The 22,393-nt window shown below is 42.8% G+C and overlaps 3 protein-coding genes across 7 annotated transcripts; 1 reads left to right on the top strand and 2 right to left on the bottom strand.

The window, feature by feature from the left end:
• Positions 1-143: 143 nt before the first annotated feature.
• On the top strand, positions 144-2,634 carry LOC125746492 (electron transfer flavoprotein regulatory factor 1-like). 2 transcript variants are annotated; one of them, XM_049020521.1, is made up of 3 exons: positions 144-277; positions 1,608-1,680; positions 2,001-2,634. In XM_049020521.1, exons 2-3 carry the CDS (start codon positions 1,636-1,638, stop codon positions 2,217-2,219), a joined length of 264 nt encoding a protein of 87 aa, XP_048876478.1. In that variant the 5' UTR covers positions 144-277; positions 1,608-1,635; the 3' UTR covers positions 2,220-2,634. The 2 variants fall into 2 exon arrangements, with proteins under 2 accessions (XP_048876478.1, XP_048876487.1); XM_049020530.1 differs by having other exon boundaries at positions 266-406.
• A 37-nt stretch (positions 2,635-2,671) lies between these two features.
• On the bottom strand, positions 2,672-6,582 carry si:ch211-59o9.10 (uncharacterized protein LOC561841 homolog). Of its 2 annotated transcripts, none has more exons than XM_049020509.1 (11): positions 6,506-6,582; positions 5,863-6,028; positions 5,457-5,496; positions 4,799-5,297; positions 4,558-4,709; positions 4,433-4,489; positions 4,257-4,350; positions 4,082-4,179; positions 3,313-3,434; positions 3,122-3,221; positions 2,672-2,936 (listed from the first exon to the last, which is right to left on the bottom strand). In XM_049020509.1, exons 1-11 carry the CDS (start codon positions 6,525-6,527, stop codon positions 2,883-2,885), a joined length of 1,404 nt encoding a protein of 467 aa, XP_048876466.1. In that variant the 5' UTR covers positions 6,528-6,582; the 3' UTR covers positions 2,672-2,882. The 2 variants fall into 2 exon arrangements, with proteins under 2 accessions (XP_048876466.1, XP_048876458.1); XM_049020501.1 differs by having other exon boundaries at positions 6,438-6,549.
• A 3,795-nt stretch (positions 6,583-10,377) lies between these two features.
• On the bottom strand, positions 10,378-20,701 carry slc5a8 (solute carrier family 5 member 8). 3 transcript variants are annotated; one of them, XM_049029621.1, is made up of 16 exons: positions 20,637-20,701; positions 18,037-18,462; positions 17,830-17,895; positions 17,493-17,544; positions 16,785-16,852; positions 15,905-16,059; positions 15,680-15,820; positions 15,438-15,567; positions 14,555-14,643; positions 13,497-13,606; positions 13,286-13,353; positions 13,079-13,165; positions 12,550-12,755; positions 12,216-12,319; positions 11,936-12,027; positions 10,378-11,816 (listed from the first exon to the last, which is right to left on the bottom strand). In XM_049029621.1, exons 2-16 carry the CDS (start codon positions 18,385-18,387, stop codon positions 11,676-11,678), a joined length of 1,860 nt encoding a protein of 619 aa, XP_048885578.1. In that variant the 5' UTR covers positions 18,388-18,462; positions 20,637-20,701; the 3' UTR covers positions 10,378-11,675. The 3 variants fall into 3 exon arrangements, with proteins under 3 accessions (XP_048885578.1, XP_048885568.1, XP_048885588.1); XM_049029611.1 differs by lacking the exon at positions 20,637-20,701 and adding an exon at positions 18,649-18,775 and having other exon boundaries at positions 18,037-18,524; XM_049029631.1 differs by lacking the exon at positions 20,637-20,701 and adding an exon at positions 18,649-18,761.
• Between the last annotated feature and the right edge of the window lie 1,692 nt (positions 20,702-22,393).

Below are 22,393 nucleotides of genomic sequence, written 5' to 3'. Positions count from 1 at the left end.
GCCTCCAAAGGAGTTTAAAGTGGCCAAAGTTGTATAGCGGATGTTAAAAAATGCCCTGGCTAGCATAAAGGACAACCCCGAGCTTAAATGACAACATAGTTGTAGCGTGTCTCTTGTTTATCTCTTAATTTAAGATAGCAAATGCGCTCCATTGATTTCAAGAAAATCCTCGCGCACTTGGGCGCTTTGCGTTTACGTCAAAGTACGTCATCAAAGTGCGTAGTATCACAGCACGATTGTAGAAAGTCACACATAACCGAAGGACGAGCGTATGAAGGTACAATATTGTAAACAGTTCCATCATGTTTTTTAAATGATAGTGGTATAGCATAAGCGGTGGTATAGCATTACCTGTTAATTAACTAAAATCCATTTTGTCTGAACTGTACGCAAAACGAAAAATCAGGTAATGTGTCTTGGTTATCCTTTGCGTATGTGATGGCTGTGTATATGTGGAAACCGTCACTGTGCAATCTAAATCAAATTATGATTAAATCTGGTATCGCCGTAAACTACGTAACGTGGATGACCGTTTTGATATAGCTGGTCGTACTTGAATCAGGGCGGTTAAGTGTGTTCGTTCGTGAATAAATCATTTGGCTGCACATAACCCCTGTTTTAAATGGCTGTTCTGTAATTTTCTGCGGATATACTATCTGAACATTAACCGTGTGAAATATTGTTTTTCTCTTAAATGGAATAACTGACTGTTCAGTATTCTATCACAATGGTCTATGACACAAAGTCAACCTGTTTAAGTTATCTGAAACCAGATTCATTTTCAAAAAAAATCTCAGTTTTGGAGCTCTGTTTTAAACATGACGATTTTGCGCTTTTTTAAAGCATCTGTCCCATGTTCCCAGTGCAGTGCTCATACTTATAGTAAGCATTACTGAAACATGCTTGGGATGGTTACGAACTGTATGTACACACACACATATATAGCTAAATGAGAAAGCGTGTTTCGTGGAACACCCCCAGGACTTCTCGGTTAGCTTAAGATATAAGTCATGATTGTCCAGCAGGACTGCTCTTTGCCTAAACTTTTTTTTGGATAATACAACAACAACAACAAATTTATATTTGTATAGCACATTATCACAACATTACATTGTCTCAAAGCGCTTTACAGTATCCGCACCCAAAGCCCCCAGTGAGCAAGCCAAAGGCGACAGTGGCAAGGAAAAACTCCCAAGAAGGAACAAACCTTGGGAGGGACCAGACTCAAAGGGGGAGCCCATCCTCCAGGGGCCGGCAGGGATAGTCAAATAAGAGTCAAGTCACATATTTCCCAAATCTTATGATTGAGACAAACTAATCATTACTTAACCCTGCTAACAAATAAACCTTGCTCCTTGGAACGACCCTCAGAATAAGTTCATAACAGATGCCGTGTTCATGTGGTGGAGATGACCAATGAAAAATGGTTTACAGTCATGTTGCACATTGAACCACACCTATCACATAGGCTACAGCTACAAAATGGAATGATGGCCCTTTTATTGCTGGAGGGGGCTGTCTCATGGCTGCAGGTGGGGTCTCTTAGGTCTTACATACGACACAAACTACACCCAGCAGAAATAACATGTAATTGCTCTTTCCAACAGCCCCTAATTCCAAGCCTACAAGGCAGAAATGGCCAACCCTCTGAGGAGTGCTGTGGTCAAACTGTACAAAAATGTGAGTTTGAAGGCCTCTTTTGCATTAACACTAATGCATTAGAACTTGCTCTTGCCTATAGTGACATTTTAATTCTTCCTGGAACAAGGGACAAGGAGTTAACCTTAGTTTTATAGTGGTTCTTGGACAGGAAAATATACTGTTTAGCTTAAATTTTTACTAATTATCTGTCTATCTTCCAATTACTTATCAACCACATGTGCAGGAGTTACATCTTAATTATAGGAAATATCATTGGTAACATGACAAGGTATTCTTTAATTCTGATCGTTTTTACACGGAGGTTCTGTTCAGACTGACAGTGTTTGCCTCTTTTGAAGCTGCTGTATGTTGGACGGGAGTACCCCAAAGGGAACGACTACTTCAGAGAACGGCTGAAGGCTGCGTTCATGAAGAATAAGGATGTGACAGACCCCGAAAAGATAAAGCAACTGATTGCACGAGGGGAGTTTGTCATGAAAGAGTTGGAGGCTTTGTATTACCTTAGGAAGTACAGAGCCATGAAGAAGCGCTACTACGACTCTGAAGGTTCAGAATAAATAAGGCAAGGCTAGCGAATGTGTAATTGTAACCATCCGCTTTGCTGTCATTCGAAAGCATTCGTCATGCTGACGACCCACGATGTTGCCGTTTGATTGCCTCCTACCTGCCAGGCCAAGGTTGTCCGCGTTGTTGCACTTCAGAAGTTGAAGTATGTCCATGTGTACACAAGGGTTTAGCTACTGGAAAGTATTCATGTTGTATAAAGTGTTTCAAACAAAAACTCTCAAGTTTCCCCAAGTTGTACGATGTAAAGTATTTAACCAGAAGGGGAATATAGTGATGTCATTCTGACAGCCCCCTAACAACTACGGCACGTGCTCCACCTGTCTATTCCGTACCAAAATGGTAATTTCCTTTTTGTGTATATATATATAAATAAATCCTCGTTTGCAATAAAAGTTTATGGACAAATTTTTTTTTTTTTTTTTTATAAAAGGTTTATTTCAATACATACAAAAAGGTTCAAGGTAAAGAAAGTCATGTTTAGTCTATGTAACTTCAGTTTCAGAGTGGCGTTCCTTCTTTGCTTTCCGGTATCGTTTTCCAGTATGATTGAAGCTGATTTCTTCGTGGCTTGTTGAGGTCAGTCACTTCCCTCAAATGTAGTTAAATAATCCTGTTGGTGAGGTAGACACTGGCACTCCTGTCATATGGGACCCTTAGCTGCCAAGTTCTGACACATCCACTCGGCATACAGGACATGTGGCATTTTCCTATAGGAAAATGAGGGGGGGGGGGGGGGGTGTCATTGCAAAAAAGAAATTCAGCAATCCACCAACCCATAGCTGGCATCAAAAATGCTTCTGATGGGGGGATTAGACCTGAAAACCCTTCCCATCATTACCGATACGCCAAGCTCATAACAGAATAATTTTCACAGATAAAACAATAAGCCTACCTTCAGCCAGCGATCGATGCACTGTACATGGTAGTCATGGAGACAGGGAAGAGTCCGTAATTTTTCTCCTTCCACATATTCTGAGAAACAAATCTGGCACCTGCCCACACAGGAACCATCATCACAGAGAAATCAGCACGACAAATACACTCCCTCATTAACAGCAAAAAGCCTGTGGAACCAAGACTCACGTGATCTTCCCGGCACTGTAGGCTGGTTCAAATGTTTTTATGGGCAGCCTGTGGATCTCTCTGGTGCTCATGCTCTTCTTGGCAATAACAGCACCCTGGCTCTCCTCAAAAGCCAGAAGAGCCTGGGTACAGGAAACAGTGGGCAGGGGCTGGACAATTCATGGTGCTCAAGGTCCACTAGGAGCAGCACTGGGGTGCTACTCAGAGCCTTTGTTGCACCTCATTGATCTGGACATTTCTCCTAAAGAGTTTATATTGTTTGACATCAATATGTTATTTTAGTTTGTGATACACAGGTCTCTCCTCTACTTACGAACTTTCAAACATACGAACGAAGAGAACCGTAAGTCCAAATTGTGTTCATTGGGCTCCCGTTTCCTGTCCGCAACATCAATTTTCTTTTTTCTACGCACCAATTCCGCCCAGTACGACCTCTGGCCGCTACTCCCACCGCGCAGCAGCGTAATGTGCGAACTCCCAGCATCCTAGTTCTTAGTACTTGCGTATACCCTTAAAATGATGTTGAATAATGACTCACGAACATTGCAAGTAACAAACACCTGTTCGGAGCACAACTCTTTCGTAAGTAGAGGAGCTGTATTACTTTTTCCATCTTGTCATATCGCGTTCATTGCGTCCAGTAGTGTTTGTCTGTGCAGTTGTAGCATAAGCAATTTTCCTCCTGGGATCAATAAAGTTTTTTCTGATTCAGATGGTGGCTCAGGGTGGGCTGTATTCGCAGGTCTTGTGAAATCCGACAGAGTCCTACCTCATAGTTTTCTCCCTGGCTGTTATCAAATAGGTCTGGACCCCGCTGGCGGGAACCACGGGAGCCCCGGGATCTATGGCCACGTCTAGCAGGTCTCGCTGTTAAGATATAATGACAAAGTGCCATCAACCCACGTTTCAAGACAGGGTTCAAATTGAGGATAAAGCAGGCATACCTTCTGCTAATTCCAGAAATTCAGATAGTCGATAGGAGTTTACAAATGAGGACAGAGGAGAGGGTATCCAGGCTATCTGACCAGGCCTGTCATACTGCAGAGGGAGACAGAAACTGTTAGACACGGGCCTGTAAGCTTCACATGAAGAGTAAGTAACAAATTCTACAGGTACTGACCAGGTTGTGGGATGAACGGAAGGAGGCCAGCTCTCGTTCCTCCTGATCAAACTGTGCCTGCAGGAGTTCAAAGGTCATATGCTACTCAAAGTTCATCGGCCTGGAGATGGCAGGCAGATGCTTACCTGGAGCCTTCGAGCAAACGCCTCATCCACTTCCTCTTGGGCTGAACGCACCATGGCCTGGAAAATGACATCCTCGTCATCACTGATGACAATCTCTTCCTCTTCTCCTGAAGTTCTGTCGGGCTGTTTCGAACAAGAAGCCTGATTGTCCACTGCGGAAAAAAGAATCTCATCGTGCTCATCCGGTCAAAGAAAAACTTGTGACTTCCTTGCTCTGTGAAGAAATTATTCCCCCCCTTACCTCGGATCCTGGGCTGTCTCAGTTCGTACACTGAGCCGGAGGGGCCCGGTGACTGGGATACGATGGTACTCGAGGTCCGCTTGGAGGACCTGGACATGGATCGTGTGACTGCATTGGGGTGCTGCTCAGAGTCTTTGTTGCACCTCATTGATCTGCATTTCCTGTTGTGGGTGAAGTCAGAGGGCTGTTTCTCTCCATCGACATCAGCTCTCTGATTGGCTGAGTAACCAAGAGATGTACAAGCCACTACGGAGGTTGATGGGGGCGGAATCCTACGCTTACGGGACACCGGGGTGCTTGGGGCAACCAGGGATGAGGTAGCAAATCTGTGTGCTGTTGTTAAAGGAGCAACTCCCCTCCCAAACACATCCCCAGCTGAACCCGCAGTAGATCCATCGTCCGAGTCAGCTTGTGAATCTGTGGCCATGAAGGACAACCTCCGGCGCTTGGCCCATCGGTATGACGGGGTCGAACTCCGTTCAGAGGGATCCCTTGCACCCTGGAATGACCGAAAGGGTGTCACCTAAATTCAGATCAGACACGGGAGTTGATGGCACAACTAAGCTTCTCTTCACTCATGTCTCTACACCACTACTACATGGGTGGAGAAATTTGGGTGACCGGAGCAGCCAAGTCAAAGGGGAAGAGCCACACTCACCTGTATAAGATCCTCTGGTGTATCTGCCACATGTCCAGATCTCCAGGTAGGGGAGGAAAAAAAATGCTAATATAACACTTGAATCCAGTGAACATTACTGTCATACCATCCACACATATACAGTGGCATCAAATAATGCTCCCCTAAGACCACAGTGCAACATACAGACAGCAAAAGAATAGGGGAGGGTTTTCACAGTGCAAAACACCAGAAAGCACAAAACAGGGGGTTGGACGCAATTATTTATACACATAGTGCAGTTGTGCATTTAAATAATCAACAATACAGCAAGGTAAAGACTGCTAACTTATAATATCAACCAGCAATAAAGAGCAATGGGAAGATTGCACTTTGCTCATTATATGAACATAGAAAAGCCATTTGACAGCACAAGTGACGGCATTACCTGGGTGTCTCAGGGATGACTGTGACTGGTGACTCAAAGTCATCGCTGGAGTTGACAAAGAGTAGGTCACTGTCGTTCAGTAGACGAGCCTGGTTCATTTCCGTAGGTTCCTCAGTCTCAAGAAAACTATAGGCCCAGTCCTCCATTCTGAGACTCATCTCTGCACCTGTACCGGAGTGACCGACCATCAGATATCTACAGTGCCAGTAATAGAGACATCTCTGTGGTTCACAACGTGCGAAAACAACCAAAAGAAGATATATAAATTTACTGGTGCCGGCTTTCATAAGAGCCCGCTGGTTAACACTGAAAGCAACACGGGGATATCAATGCTGCGATTACAGCGTCATTAGATTCACTTAAAGAAAATCAACGTTCATTATTAGCTTCTTGCATACCCTAAATATTGCGACAATGTACCTCGTTACAGTAACCAATTACCAGAAGATGGTGCAACAAACGCAACAGAACTGTAGTTAGCCACCACGCTGAGGTAAACGACGGTGGAATACTTGTACCGAAATTCCATAATCTGAGGAAAGTTTGAGATAAATATCAAGATGCCCCTGACTTACCATAAACGTCACTTAAATTACTATTAAAGATCCACCATGACATTCATCCAGTGTCTAACAAAACTTACAGCCAGACGCTTCCTGCTTCATCAGCAGAGCAGATGCGTTTTACTCATACGTCATAACCACGTGCCAGGGCGCCGCGTGTTTCAAATGACCTTACCAATGAAACGTTGTCCCTTACTGCGCACGCGCGTAGACAGTATCGGCCGCTTCTATTTTCCAGAACTTTTTTAAAATGTTTAATTTTTTTATTTCCAATCCTTAACAAGTACAGGTAATATATTTTGTAAACAGAGCATTAAACAAAATACAGAAAAAAAACAACACACATCCAGAGTTATTACAAAGTCAAAGATTATCATCTCAATACCAAATATGAAAGAACATTTCAGTACTACGTCGATACATCAAATTAAAAAGCATCAAATGAGGATACAGTTCTGATTGATTTTTTATTTTTAGATTTTCTGATTAAATTCATACAATTTATTAGGTCCAATTTGTAAACAGGCAAAAGGCCTTAGATTTATTTTATTTACATTTATGAATATAAAACTTTGCTAAGAGAAATATTAAACTAATAGAACATATTTGAACGGATAAACGTTATGTATCAATTTAAAGATGACTTCTTTTACTTTATTTGTTAAAAACTTAGAAGATAAAGTGCACGCTGTCAGGTTCGCGGGTGCAGCGGGCAGGCTGGCAGACAGAAGGCAGGGAAGGAAGACGCTGGCAACCAAGAGATGGGGTAACGGGGAATTTATTAAGGCTAAGGGCAGGGCAGCACTGAGACCAACTAACATCGATGACGGACAACAAGGCAGGGCAAGACGTGGACTGAAATAGACAAGACTGGGCGAAAATAATAGGACACAGCTGGGCAAGATCAGGGAAGCACACGTGATAATCAGGGGGCGTGGCACACACGAGGATTGGACGAGCCGGGCATGACACAAACCTTTTTCCAAAGTATATTATCTAGTATGCCATTCCAATATGAAACGACATGATGTAGTTTTGGGTAGAGTGTCTTAATTTTTCTATTATTATTTCTTGCGAAGCATGAAGAAAAACACACCTTACCAACACCAGATTCAACAGGGTCCATAGATGGAATAGTCGGATTCTTAAAAGAAAAACTCTTCAGCGACATAACTACTCCATCAGGGATTGCATCAAAAACAACGGCAAATTCTGTAGCGCTTACTGGGATTTCAAAAACTGACAGAAACTAGAATAGTAATATAATAGTGATAGATAGATGACCAGTTTTGCTATAAAAGTACTGTGGCGTTGGTGAGCCAAGCGCCGTCTGGTGAATTTGCACATATCCCAGCATGCCCTGCCTGCAAGGTGTAAATAGCCCTTGTGGTGGTGTTGTTGTTGTTATTGTTATTAGTTATGTTCTTTATTGTTGCGCGTGTGGTTACCTGTGTCTTGCGTGTATCCTGTCTGATCCTTATGTGTAATTAGCTTTCATAGGTCTCCCACCGTGTGTGTATCTTACAGTTCAGCATCTAACAACCGTGTGTTTCATATATTTAATCAGTTTTGGTGCTCGTTGGGTGCCTGATGTAGTTTTTTTTTAAGGACTGCTAAATATAAAGATCCGTGAATATATCTGTATTCTCGGTGTGGCGTTATGGCTGGAACCAACGAATACCACATTATTTTCATACCAATTCTCAAAAAATACAGATTTATGTTTGTATAGAATATCCCTGTTGTTCCAAATAAAATAGGAATGAGGAGAGAAGTTGTGTTTGAATATGTGGGACCAGGAGAGCAACATTTGTTTATGAAAGTTTAACAACTTTAGCAGGATTTTAGAAATTTCATAATTATACATAAGCAAAAATTTCAGACTGCCAACTTTTGAAAATATAAAAGAGGGAATAATATTCCAAATATTGTCTGCAGTTTTAAAATAATGTTTTATCCAGTTAACTTTGAACATTTTATTTAAAGTTGAGAAGTCAGTGAAGCTTAGGCCACCATTTTGCTCATTATTTATAATTACAGAATTCAGCTTTAGTTAGAACTCACCCTTTAAGAGATAAGTCAGATTTCAGCTTTAGATAGAACTCACCCTTTAAGAGATAAGTCAGATTTCAGCTTTAGATAGAACTCGCCCTTTAAGCGATAAGTCAGATTTCAGCTTTAGATAAAACTCGCCCTTTAAGCGATAAGTCAGATTTCAGCTTTAGATAAAACTCGCCCTTTAAGAGATAAGTCAGATTTCAGCTTTAGATAGAACTCGCTCTTCTGCAGTCTTTCTGCAGCCAAGAGTTCAGCTTTCTTCTTGTTTTCTCCAATATAGGCTCAAAGTTTAACAATGATCCAGGGGAAATTGGGCAGACTTGACGTATCCCTCGTGACATATTAAACCTTTCAGTTTGAGCTTTTGTCCAAAATACCTTGATAAATTCTTTTCCTTTATCATTAACAGATGAACATTCTAGAAAAGAATTATTTAATTTCTACAACACTGCATATTTAGCGATGAGACCACAATCAGGAGTAATGTTAATATTAATTGAAATTGCTTTATGATCTCTTAAGTGGGCACAGGAAATATTAACTGAGACACTTTTTTTTAAATGTGAAGATATTGACCAATAATCAATTCTTGACTGCAGAGAGGAATCCTTATTGCTCCAAGTGTATTGAAGACCATGCGCAGGAGTCCCGAATGAGACACAATTTCTGCATTGTGAGGGAGCGTCAGTTACAGCCGTGCGGCACGTTTCCCTGAGGGGGATTCGGCTCACAGGACCCTCTCTGCTGAGGACCCGAGCAGATGGACCAGGCCGAGGGGACGCCCACGTAACACCTGGCCGCAGCAGGTGGATGGTCATTTCTGGAGTGTGGGACTGGACCGTGTGTCTACCTGGGGGGGAGTCGCTATCCGTGTGGTGGGTAATGCAACTTGCTGTATCTGACAACCTGTCCTTGTGGCAAACGGACGTACATGAGCGCTGCAGTATCAACCACCGCTACCGTCATACAGTACTCTATTCACCTTGTCAATTTGACACTGGAAATGACATCTGGGTATGTATGATGGATATATGGCGGGATAGTGAAACCTCGGGAGCATTTGTGACGGATGCCCACATTTATGCACGAAAGGGCCATCAAAAAAGGCACTTAGAACATGGGGGGGGGGGGGAGGGTACTTTTATTCTTTCAGGCGAAAGGGACAGTTGCTCAGGCACCCCCAGCCCCCTCCCATTGCTGCATGTGCCTGTTGACTTACCATCAATTTCATAGAAATTACCATTAATGGCCATAACACTGATCTAGTGCCTAAGAAGTCTCTTACACTCAAATGTTTCCTCCTGTGACAGCGTAATGGATTGGATTTTATACACACATCGTATCCATTTTACAGTGCAGTGCGCCGCACGTTTTAAACTGCTTTTCGAATTAAAGTTGCATCACGATATCTACTCTAATTAATGAGCAAACGCATCTATTAGAATATTACGTAGACAGCTGTCAGGATCCACCACCGTCATGTCCCCTTTTGGCCAGCAGAGGTAGCTGGTCATCTCATATTCACCTAATTTTTCTCAGCCTGACGTAGTAATCTATCACACCTGCCTTTTGTTAGGTCCTCGCTAGTTATGTACTGTATATATGTGCTCACCCTCACTGCGTTTCCCAACCCGGTCACTGTAGCTCTTACAGTTGGTGTTCCTGATGTGTGCCGGTCCCAACCTTCAAAGTGCAATATGCACTGCATGCAAAGTTAACTGCAATTCTACATTTCAAAACAAATATGAAATTAGCATTGAAAATGGGAAAAAGATATTGTATCACCAACAAATTTAGAGAAGTAATTAATTTATGTAATATACCCAGTTAACAGATTTCTTGAAAAATACAGAAAGATATTGATGGAAATTGTACATCTAGCCAAAAAGAAACAGAAATTACTGAATGTTTATTTCATTGATGTATTTACACAAGACATTCTTGGCTTGATTTTAAACATTACATTAGAAGAATGACTGGAATGAATATTAAATTGTTACGTAAGGAAATATTTACTATGAAAATAATCAGAATTGTAATATTCTAATATAATTCTACTTACCAATATTTTCATAATATATGGCAAATATCATTTACATAAATGTAAACAGGCTAAAGAAAGACCAGATTATAATGTATTTGCATTACTTTACTTACTAGAAATAATAAAAAAAAAGAATTATAGCAATAAACAGAAGTATGATATGTGAAAAAGTAACTATAGACATGAAATAAATATACAGCTCTGGAAAAAATTAAGAGACCACAACAGATTTTTGTTTCAGTCATTTCTCAATTTATGGGTGTGCACCTGTGTAAAATGTTTCCTGCTTCTCATTGATGAAGAACTTCGGCCTTGCTGCAAAGCCCTCCGTTCACTTCACACCGCTCACTGTTTCCCATTCCTTCTGAAGGTCACTTGAGGTCATCCTCCGATTTATGAGGCCCTGCCGGATAAGTTGACAGTCGTCTCTGGCATTAAAAAGTCACTTCTGCCCGCTACCTGGCTGGTTTTTTGGTCACTGCCAGTGTCTCCTGCTTCACCCTGGTCTTGTGTACCAATGCCTCAGCCTAACCTGCCGCTCAGTGTAGCCGGCAGAACCAGCATTTAACCAGGATTTTAAAATGCTGTTAGTTTAAAAAAAATATAGCATGGCCTCATTTTTTTTTCCAGAGCTGTAAACCCCTGTAGTTTTGGTTATTTTTTCTTTACGATGTACATTAATACTTTGGATAGACTGATATATTCACTAAATGTATATTTATTGTTACATAACGTAAACTGTTTTACTATGCTAAGTTTAATAAAGTTTTGGAGAAATAAAACATGTTTGGTGTTCCTTGTGACAACAGTACACACACTTAGACAGAGTTAGCAGATGACTGGAGGGTTAGTGCAACTGAGTGCTCACACGCCGACCTTATGTTCCCAGAAGTGGCACACGGGTGTGCATGAGTGCTGCTGTGTCAGCCACTGATATCATTACACTCTATTCATTTTGTCATTTTGTCTGCGGCGTTTGACTCAATGGGTCCTATTTTTTTATCTATTGAAAATGACACTAGGTATATGTAAGGTTAAAAGCCAACCATTTTCGGTATATTTACCAAATATATATATATAGAGAGAGAAAGAGGGCGGCAAGAGAGTTCTGTAGTCTTGCGGCATGAAAGAAGGCTGCTGGATGTAATTCAGGGAGAAAACCTGCCTCGTCTATCAACTGGCACTTGAGAAGAGAGGTCCAGCTCAGAACTGCAGAAAGCAGGATTGTTTCTTCCAAAGTCTTTCTTACTATGCTTGTTCAAGTCCAGATTACTGGTACGTTTCATTGCCTAGGAAAAGAAACCACGCAAAAATAGGTAAATTCATATTTCGCTAACAAACTGGCTGTTACATCCTGGGGGAAAAAAAAACTTTCTACCAGTGTATTTATGGTGATGACAGTTTTCACCTGGGAAATTTTCTGTTTCAAGGTGCTATACAAGTAGTAACAGGTCAAGTCCTCCTTCTTCAGAGTCATTTCTGGTGCCAGCTTCTTGCTTCCTGGTTCAAAAATAATAATAATAATAATAATAAAAAAAACAACAGTTTAGGCCACTCAGTAACAAAATGGTGACTGACATGAGTGCTGCGTGAGCTGATAACAGAGAATCAGGGGTAAAGAGAAATGAAACAACTCCATAAAATTGGGTGGGAGACACATGAGTGTGCGGACAAGAGGCGACCATTACCTGTTAGCAGGCTAACGATAATGCCGACCGCCATTACTGTGATGGTTCCCACGACGCTAAAGTACAGGTAGGACAGAGAGTACCACTCGTTGACCATGTGAGTCCTGTCAAAGAAGTACCACACCTCACGCTCAGTGCTTTTGGCACAGTTGTCCCCCACTGTATAGCAGCTGAAATGCCTACACCATCTATGGGTAACATGGCTCACTGTTTTAGCCGTTGTTTACACTGGCGTTATGATATCCATGAGTAACTGCAATCTCTGAGAGAAGGAACCTGCAGTAATTCCTTTTGGTTTATCTCATCTACAAGCAGCTTACATTTTGCAACTCACCTGTATTCTGGATCCTCTTGCAAGACGAGAGGTGACTCTTCTCCACTTAAAGTCCAGTTTAGCCTCCCGTCAGTCATGGTAAGGTTGCAGCCATCTGTGCTGAGGTACAGTGGCTGCTTGTAGTTTATTGAAGGGGTGTGCAAGTGGGATCCTATCCCAACCCACAGAGACAGGGCAAGGCCGCTTAAAAAGCCCACCAGGGCTCCCTGAATGAGGCACCAGGCCATTGGTCACCGAAACACAGGGGGAAAAAAACACAGATGATTCACATCTATTGAGAAATTACAGCAGACATTTGTATATCTGCAAGCAAACTTGCTTTTCTACTGTGGAATAATCTACACGCCGAATAATAAAATAACCAAGCCCAATTAAGCACTGAAGTCAAATTTAAACTAGAAGGTGTTCTGAAACATATCTGGACATTTTTCATGTTGGACATCACATTTATATTCTAGGTGGATGTAACTATTCAGGTTATGTGATGCCCACAGGTATAAAGATATGTTTGAGAACCTACACTACTCACCACAGAGTTGGCAAAGGGGCAGAGAATGCCCAAAGAGAAAAGACCAAGGAGAGGCCCTCCTGTGATGCCCAAAATACTTATAGCTGCCTGTAGGGGGAAATAGAGAGCTTCTCAGTGTGTGGCAGTCAGAACAAGGAATATCTCCTTCTCTGTACTACCGTCAATGATGGGAGATGACTGAGTGATGGTGAGCGAGTCTATCCTCACCTGCAGAATTCCCCCCATCACAGACGCAATGCCAGCCATGCCAATGCATATGACCCCAAACACAACACCTGGAAGCATCAGAGACGAGAATTTCGACGACCGAGTCTGAATCAGAGAGTTTTAATAGAATAAAACTAGCCACAAAATATAATAATGGACAGCTGCTGTAATGGTGAAGAGGGATATTGGATCTCAGCCCCATCCAACTCACTAAGCCCTTTGGAGATCCAGGATAATGTCCTCTCAGATATGCTGGAGTGAGGCTTGACCAGGTCCTCCACTGTCACTGCGGTCAAGGCATTTATACTGGAGGAAACCGTACTGTAGAAGGAACAGACACAGATCTTTAACCTACACATATGTAAGCTTACAGAACATGCATCATTTATAAAACAGTCTAAAATGATATAGTTATGACCTCAGAATGGTGGTCAGCTGACAACACATACAGTACCAATCAAAACACCTGCTTTTAATGCATTTGTGTCTATTCTATCTATGCTATTCACCTTATAGTAAAAGGCTCTGAAGCAATGAAATCATATGTATTAAATATTCGGTAACGCTTTACATTAACTGCACCTTCATAATGAATTCATAGGACATTAATAACAAGCGTTATATAATAATAACAAACATAAGTCTATAATCATGTAACATTTGTTAATGTATATTAAAGCTGTTAAGGGATGTTAGGATGTTAAAGTGTACTTGCATGCTGCCCATGAATGTTCTATGAATGCATTATGAAGGTGCAGTTAATGTAAAGCATTACCAAATATTCCAACGACCAAAAGTTGTGTTCAACATCGCAAAATTCTCTCAGATTTGAGACTCTTTAAAATAGCCCCCTTTAGTTTCGATGACAGCATTGCAGACGCTTGGCATTCTTTCAACCAACTTCCAAATATAGCCACCTGGAATGATTCTCCAAAAGTCCAGAAGGAGTTCCCACAAGTTCTGGGCACAAGGTGGCAACCTTGCTCTTACCCTTCGATGCAACTCATCCCAAACCAGCTCTATAGGGTTTAGGTTGGGGGATTGTGGGGGGCCAGGTCACCTGTCACGCCAGTCTCCATCTCTTTCTTTGTTCACAAAATAATATAGCACATACATAACCTCAAGGTGTTCAACATTATCTTGTTGAAAAACTAATTATTTCCAGTAGGTATTTCCAGACTTTTGACTGGTACTGTATCTAAATTGTCCTGCACAGTGGAGCGAGAGAGACAGGAGTAACAAGGGCCTACTTCAGTTCACCTGTCTTACCTCAGTGTTCCACTGTAGGCAGCAGCCACAAACAGCCCAGGGAGACCAGGGAAGTCCCTCAAGATATCCAGCACCATGTAAGGCATTAACTAGGGAGCATTGAACATGTTCAGTATCTTAGCAGTGTTGCAGGTCATTAATGTACATGTCAGTTAGGGTGCTTTTCCACTGCACCAAGTACCGTACTTTTGGTACTTTCGCTTTTTCATTGAGTTCTGGTTGAGTACCAGTACCAAAAGTTCCAGTACCCAAAGTGATAATCTAGCTGAAGTACTTATTTGGTATTTTGGTACTTTGGGTTGGGACTTGACACTTTCTTTGACTTCTGGTTAAGTTCCAGTACTAAAAACACCAAACCAGCTGAGGCACTTCTTTGGCACTTTGGGGTGGGACTTGAAATGCTTTCTTTGTTGATTGGTTATGCAAATAGCCTGCCGCTGAAACACGATACAACCGTCGCCTTGAAAGCAGTCGCGAACTCAGAAAATAAGGATAAACAAAGTAAAAAAAAAAAAATACTGCGATCTGGTTGGAAGAACAGATACAGCAAAAAGATCAGGATGGCAAGACAAGAAATTTAAAAAGCATTTTGCTTAATACACAAAGACAGCGCGCATGCCTTAACCTCCTACATCATGTCTGCAATGTCTGTATACAGAATTGAAAGTAAGAAAAAGCCCGATCTTAATCTAGCTGACAGATCTGCACATACATAACACGTGACGTTGGTATTAATATTACACATTGTGCAGATAATATGCTATAGCCATTTTCCGAATTCAGCACAAAAGGCCCTGCCTGAAGTTGTGATGTCATTCGGCACCGTTACCAGTTTTTACAGTCGACACATAGTTACTGTCCCCTTTTCTCTGCATGGCCGTACCTGATCGGGAGCCGATACCAAGCCTGCATTCCAGGGGTCACAGTTCTTGTAGATGGAGTACAGGCACAGTCCAGAGAACACCGAGCACAGGAGGATGACCCACAGTCCCACCAGGTTCAGGAGGAGGGCCCTGTAACAAGCATTCACCCACACATATACCCCCACAAGTAGCAACTTACGAAGAAAGATCACCTCAATGCATTCTTCCTTAACACTGCAGTACTTCCTGTTGGGTAACTCACATTTTAGCATGGATCAAGGACTTGCATGATATGTATCTCTGCACTTGAGCCTGATTGACCCCATATATGCTAATCCAGATAACGGCTCCCCCGAACGTGATGGTCCAGAAGGTGTGTCGCTTTAGCGGACTGGGATCAAAGCTAGACAGGAAGAGAGAGCACAGGGCACATATGTAACGTGCTGAGCTGTCGTCATGGAGAACCTTCAAAATTGGGCAAACTCACTTCCAAAAGTTCAGTCTCCCTCCATGTCGGGAGTCGTCAATTATGGCCAAGAAGCCTCCTTGTTGCCATGTGGCTCGGACAATGACGGAGAGCAATCCGGCTACCATGATGCCCACCTGGAAGACGTCTGTCCAGACCACTGCCTTCAGCCCACCCTGTGAGAAAGAGTACAACAGCCACCTCAGCCAGGGAACTCAGACCAAGGTCTGCCTGCAGCACCAGTCAAAAGTCTGGACACACCTGCTTTTAATGCATTTTTCTCGATTTTAGCTGTGTTCTTCACTATATAGTCAAAGCCCTTGAGGCAATTAAGTAATACATATCAAATACTGCACTGACCAAGGGAAGTGATCAAGTTCTTAAAACTTTCTCAAATTTTAGACTAATCAAAATAGCCCCCCTTCTACTTTGATGATGGCATTGCAGACTCTTGGCATTCTGCAATATTTCTCCAACTGTCCTGAAGGAGTCTCCACAAGTTCTGGGCACAATTTGGTTCCCTTGTGATCACTCTTCGATCCAGCTCATCCCAATCCAGCTCTATAGGGTTTAGGTCAGGAGATTGTGGGAGCCAGGTCACCTGTCACAGCACTCCATCTTTTTACTTGTTCACAATATAATACAGTACTTACCTAACCTTGAGCTGTGCATAGGGTTGTTACCTTGTTGAAAAACAATTTATTTTCAGTAGGTGTGTTCAGACTTTTGACTGGAATGGCAGATCTCATTTTCTTGTATTTTGATTTTACAATTCTGCAGTTGAGAGTATTTGGAATTTTATTTTGATTCATTTTGAAGGATCTTAGCGCACTTACACAAACTAGCATGGCACTCAATGTTTAGGTACACTTGTATTTGTAAAATAAAAGTTGTGTCTTACCAGAGTGCAGTAAAAGGTGCAAACTATTCCTGTGGCAATCACTGCACCCCACAAATCAAAACCAGTGACTAGAGGAGGAAAGGATAATTAGGTTAACTATACTGCAGGTAATGAACACAAAAGGCATGTCACAAAACAATCGGTTGTCTCTACTGCTCCTTACTGGTGACAGGAGGCCACTGAAATAAGGTAAAGTTAACAGAAAGTCAGCTGGCTTCTGCTGACACCCAAAGGTGGGACCCAAAATGACCGGCACCGCAGAACTCCCGATTGGCAAACATGGGAAAGTGGAGAAATCATTTTTACAAAAGTAAATAACAGACGGGGGCGGCATAGTGGTGCAGTGGTTAGCACTGTTGCTTCACACCTCTGGGACCCAGGTTTGAGTCTCCGCCTGGGTCACATGTGTTTGCATGTTCTCCCCATGTCATCGTGGGGTTTCCTCCAGGTACTCCAGTTTCCCCCCACAGTCCAAAAACATGCTGAGGCTAATTGGAGTTACTAAATTGCCCGTAGGTGTGCATGCGTGAGTGAATGGTGTGTGAGTGTGCCCTGCGATGGGCTGGCCCCCCATCCTGGGTTGTTCCCTGCCTCGTGCCCATTGCTTCCAGGATAGGCTCCGGACCCCCCACGACCCAGTAGGATAAGCGGTTTAGAAAATGGATGGATGGACAAATAATAGACTAAAGGACGGTAGGGCTACTCTACCTTGGTTTAATGCAAGAGCGGGTGCGTAGATGACCATCCCCGTGTAGGACACCTGTAATTACAGGGGTAACAGACATACTGGCACTTTATACATGCCCACCGCCACCTTAAAGACGTGTATAATGTAACATTGTATATAGGGACAGACAAATACCACGCTTTCCCCATTGTTTGCACTTTATTTGGATCTATCTATCTATCTATCTATCTATCTATCTATCTCTCTCTCTCTCTCTCTTTCTCTCTCTCTCTCTCTCTCTCTCTCAGATGCTAATGACCCAGTTTGCTCCAGTAAATCCTACAATGTCAAATAAACAGGCAGCCGTAATGTACTCACTGTCTGCAGTATGAATATCATCGTCCCACACAGACGAGCCCCCCTGTTGAAGCGCATCTCTAGGTACTGTGGGTTCATGAAAATGCAGATTAGAACTTGGCCAAGCCCCGGCGACTTAAAGGCAGAGATAAAACTATAGCAATCAGGAGGCGAAATACCTTCTACTGAAGCTTGGTGGCGGTATTGAGGACATGATAAACTACCTACCTCATAACTGCTGGTGATTCCAAGCCTGTAGAAGACTGGCAGGAAGACTTCCGAACAGACAGCCACCACCAGCATGTAGGAGATGCCAAAGAACCCATAAATGGCTCCATACTGGTAGACTTCGGCGGGGGTCGCCAGGACAGTTATGGCGGACATGAAGCTGGCTGTCAGGGAGAAGGCGACCGGCAGGGCAGTCAGGTCCCGACCCCCCATTAGGAAGTCCTGGCTGTTGCGCTGCCCTTTCCCAGCCAGGGCGAAGTATACCCCCACTCCAGCCGACACCAATAGCATCAGTGCAAAGACCACGTAGTCCCACACCACGAAGGTGGTCATCTTGGTTGAAGCATCCATGAAGTCTTCTAGATGTATGACTGACCACTTCCACCCTCACCAGCATCCGCCACTGGGAGCTGAGCTGAGCTGCACCTGAAGAAGACAGTGCTGCTGTCCCAGGTGTACGGACGTTACCAGAAGCTCTGTCTTTGATGCTGAGTTGGTGCGATAAAAAGCTGAAATGAGCTCAGGCAGAGCAATGAGTTTGATACTTTTCTCAGGATGAATCCAAGTTCAAGTCCCCTCTAGCCCCATGAAAGCACTGGTGTGCTCACTCACCCAGTCGCTGCCTCATGAAGAGCTTCCCTTGTGCTCCAGGGGACCTGTGGGATTCTTGGCCCACAGCAGATGTCTCTAAAGTGCAGGAATTGTTCGTCCGGTCGGTAGATAAGTACCCTGTCATTACCCACCCCCTCCTTTCCCCTTACCACCCGCGCTTCCCTCCGCCTCTCTGCTCACCACTGAGGTGAGTGTAGGAGTTACAAGCTGGTGGGGGGTTAGTGTGCGGGGGGGGGGGGGGGGGTTCATGATAGCATTTTTAGCATTCAAAAGAATTCTGTTTATGGAAGTTGATAAGCCACATGTCGATGTGGGCATATTAACAAACCTGTTTGAGGAACATTGGCAAACTTGATGCAATCTGTGCTGGTAATGATGTGAACTTTCCTCTAAGCGATTTATAATCTCTGTTGGCACTTACCTTGCTGCTCTCCCTTTCACACTTGTCTATGGCCGGACCTAACTTGCTGTATAATAAATAACTGCTGTTTTACACAATGATGTGAACAGTAAGAATTTTAAGTAAGGTTTGTCATTTCTGGTGCAAATATGCACCACATAAGACTAAGCCTGTCATCCATCCATCCGTGATGTTCTAATCGCTTATTTGGTGCAGGCTGGGGGGTGGTGTAGGGGACAAGGCTGGAGGTCACCCTGAGGACCAAGTCAGTGAACCAAAAAGTGTCAGTGGGGTGTGATGGTGTAGCAGGTAGAGCTACTACTTCTCACCTAAAGGCTGGAGGTTCAAATAGTGCCTCTGTGTTGCATGTGCGCGTGCATGTGCGTGCGTGTGCATGTGTGTGCGTGCGTGTGCATGTGTGTGTGTGTGTGTGTGTGTGCATGTGTGTGTGTGCGTGTGCATGTGTGTGTGTGTGTGTGCATGTGTGTGTGTGCGTGTGCATGTGTGTGCGTGTGCATGTGTGTGTGTGTGTGTGTGTGTGCATGTGTCTGTGTGTTTTGTATTTTGTTTAGTTACCGTATGATTGAGGTTAGCACTGGTTAGGGGTTAAGAGTGTCGTGATTGGCATTAAGGTTTTTCTGTGGAAAAATAGAAGGTTCCCATTTTGACAGGTATGCCAGCGTGTGCCTGTGTGTGCACTGCAGTGAATTCCATTCCTCTCCAGGGTGATCCTCAGGCAACAACAACAAATTTATTTTTGTATAGCGCATTATCACAACATTACATCGTCTCAAAGAGCTTTACAGCATCCGCACCCAAAGCCCCCAGTGAGCAAGCCAAAGGCGACAGTGGCAAGGAAAAACTCCCATCGAAGGAAGAAACCTTGGGAGGGACCAGACTCAAAGGGGGAGCCCAACCTCCAGGGGGCGGCAGGGAGAGTCAAATAGAAGAGATGGCTAAGTGCCAAGTCACACACTAAGGCTTATTCCCTATGCTGCCTGGCCCCCTATGATTTGAAACTGATGCAGAATGGGTGGGTTTCTATATCTCTATTGGCCTAGGAACTGGATTTCTTTAAGGAGTATCTCCTTAAAAATCTTCTCAGACTGTGGGCGTTGCCAGGGTGATTACAAGGCTAACCTCCATTGACTGACTGAGGTCTACGTACAGTTGTTACCTGTAAATTATTTTCAAAATGTTGGGGTTAAATGGAAGAGTGAACCATCAGGTAGAAAAAAATGGTTGTGCTAATTCCTTTGACAATGTGTGATTTAGCTACAATGTAGCTCTTTGCCTTTGACGAGCGTTAGTTAGGAGTTACTCTGTGACTACAAACTGTTACCACAGAGATACTGATACATTGCTGTGAATTGTTTTACGCTTCTCTGAAGACATACCTTGTCACAGTAGTGCCATAACATTACACGGTGACATAAGTTGTGGGACCAGGAACCATAAGTTCCAGTGTTGCCCGCAAATAACATAGCAGATGTCATTCCTTGTGTTCAGTGAGGAGTTTTCTTGCAGTGGGTGACATGATATTGATGTAACACTGTTAACATGGAAAATGACACCGCTTCACACTTACCATAATTGCTGTTGTTGGCTGTAACTGTCCCATCCTAAGTGCCGGTATTGTCCAGGTGTCTGGACCTGAGAACACAAAAAGACTTATGATATTTGCATTTTTTTATTGGCAGATAATGCTGTTCATTATTCTGTTGGCCGTGGATTTCCAAACCATGACCTTAAGGATGCGGAAACAAACAGCTACCCTCTCTTTAACAGATGCTTTTGTCCAAAGTTACATTCACGAGTGGCAGATAAGACACAACCACACACAGTCAATTTAGGCACAAGTGCGATAGGCAGAACTTAACATGATTTCCCAATAAATGCAAGTTAGCTATACAGTATTCCCCGGAATGGTCTAGGAACCAGTGAACCTGATGGAGATGTGTCACACAAAGTTGGACTTAGATGTGGGGGGAAGGGGGTGATGGAGTCATCCAAGGAATATATTACTGTTGTTCTGGCAGCATGTAGTTTTTATTTAGGTCATGAATGATCCAATTACAGTCCTGGGTCCTCTACGGTAATTTTATTGCTGTTTTTCTTGACACAATAGACTTTAGTGTGGAAACATGGCTTCTCATATATAAATAGAAGCATATTCTACTCGTGTAAATCCCAAAAGTGGTTAAGGCAGTGAATAATGGACTCTTTCTATCTTCATGTGATGGTGACAGTAGAAATTGGATCTGGCCTAAGGAAAAAAGCACCAATGGAAAAACAAAGCAGTGAAGCTGTTGTTTTACCAGAAAAGGATAAATTTTACACCAAAACGTGAGGAACAATAAAAGTGACGAGATCTTGATTAATTGTAAACTGAGTGAATGCACTGTGGTACTATCCAGTTATTGTTTAGCCGGGGACAAAATAACCTACTTCCAGAAAACATGCGATATCCTGCTGCGCGACACTTATAAAACCCCAGTGTCCCCACACACAACTAACCTGGATCATATTTCTGTTTCATTTTCTGCTCAGTGGTTTGTTTTTACTCTGGTTGTATTAAGAATTTATCAAGAGACTTTTCAGTTGAATATATTCTTCATTATAGAGCTGTAAGTAGAATTTTAATTCATTTAGATTTTTTGAAACTGGATATAATTAATACCACAGGCATATAATATAGACTGATCAACAGACGGTTAAAAAGTGAAATAGATATTAAAAGATCAAATACTACAGCAATGAGAAACAGAGGTGGCAACTGGTTGGTTGAAAGTAAGTTATGGTCTGGATTTTTGCTTTCTGGACCTGAAATTGCCACCTCTGATGATAAAAGAGAACAAGAAAGTAAAACAAAGTGAAATAAAAAAACACAAATTATTACACTTTCTTTAACATTATTTTTATTATAAAAATGCATTGACTTCTGCAATGTTTCAGGGTATTCAAAGAATACCCAGAATGTCCTGACAGACCAACACTGAATACTGTTGGGTCATGGTGAGTCAGTGCCAGACAGCACGAGGCAGGGGCAGCCTTATGTCCGTCACAGGGCACACAAATGGGAAACTGGCTGTTTTGGGGGCTGGACTGCAGGAGGAAACCTGCAGAGAGCATGCAAACTCAACACATACGAATAGGTGTCAGGATTTGTACCCCAAACACTGGAGTGCTAAGCGATCCACCGAACCACCTCGCCAACCGTTTTCAGGGGAAAAAAAAAAACATTTCTAAAAATACAACTCTAAAAACTCGCACTTAAATGTCGCAATGAAGCTAATAATAAATTGACCAGTTATTTCATCACAGTAATAACGCATGAAAAGTCAT

The sequence above is a fragment of the Brienomyrus brachyistius genome, chromosome 1 (assembly GCF_023856365.1).
Source record: "Brienomyrus brachyistius isolate T26 chromosome 1, BBRACH_0.4, whole genome shotgun sequence".
In the NCBI taxonomy this organism is placed as follows: Eukaryota; Metazoa; Chordata; class Actinopteri; order Osteoglossiformes; family Mormyridae; genus Brienomyrus; species Brienomyrus brachyistius.
The sequence above is the reverse complement of the archived record's forward strand: the minus strand, read 5'-3'. Positions and strand labels throughout refer to the sequence as shown.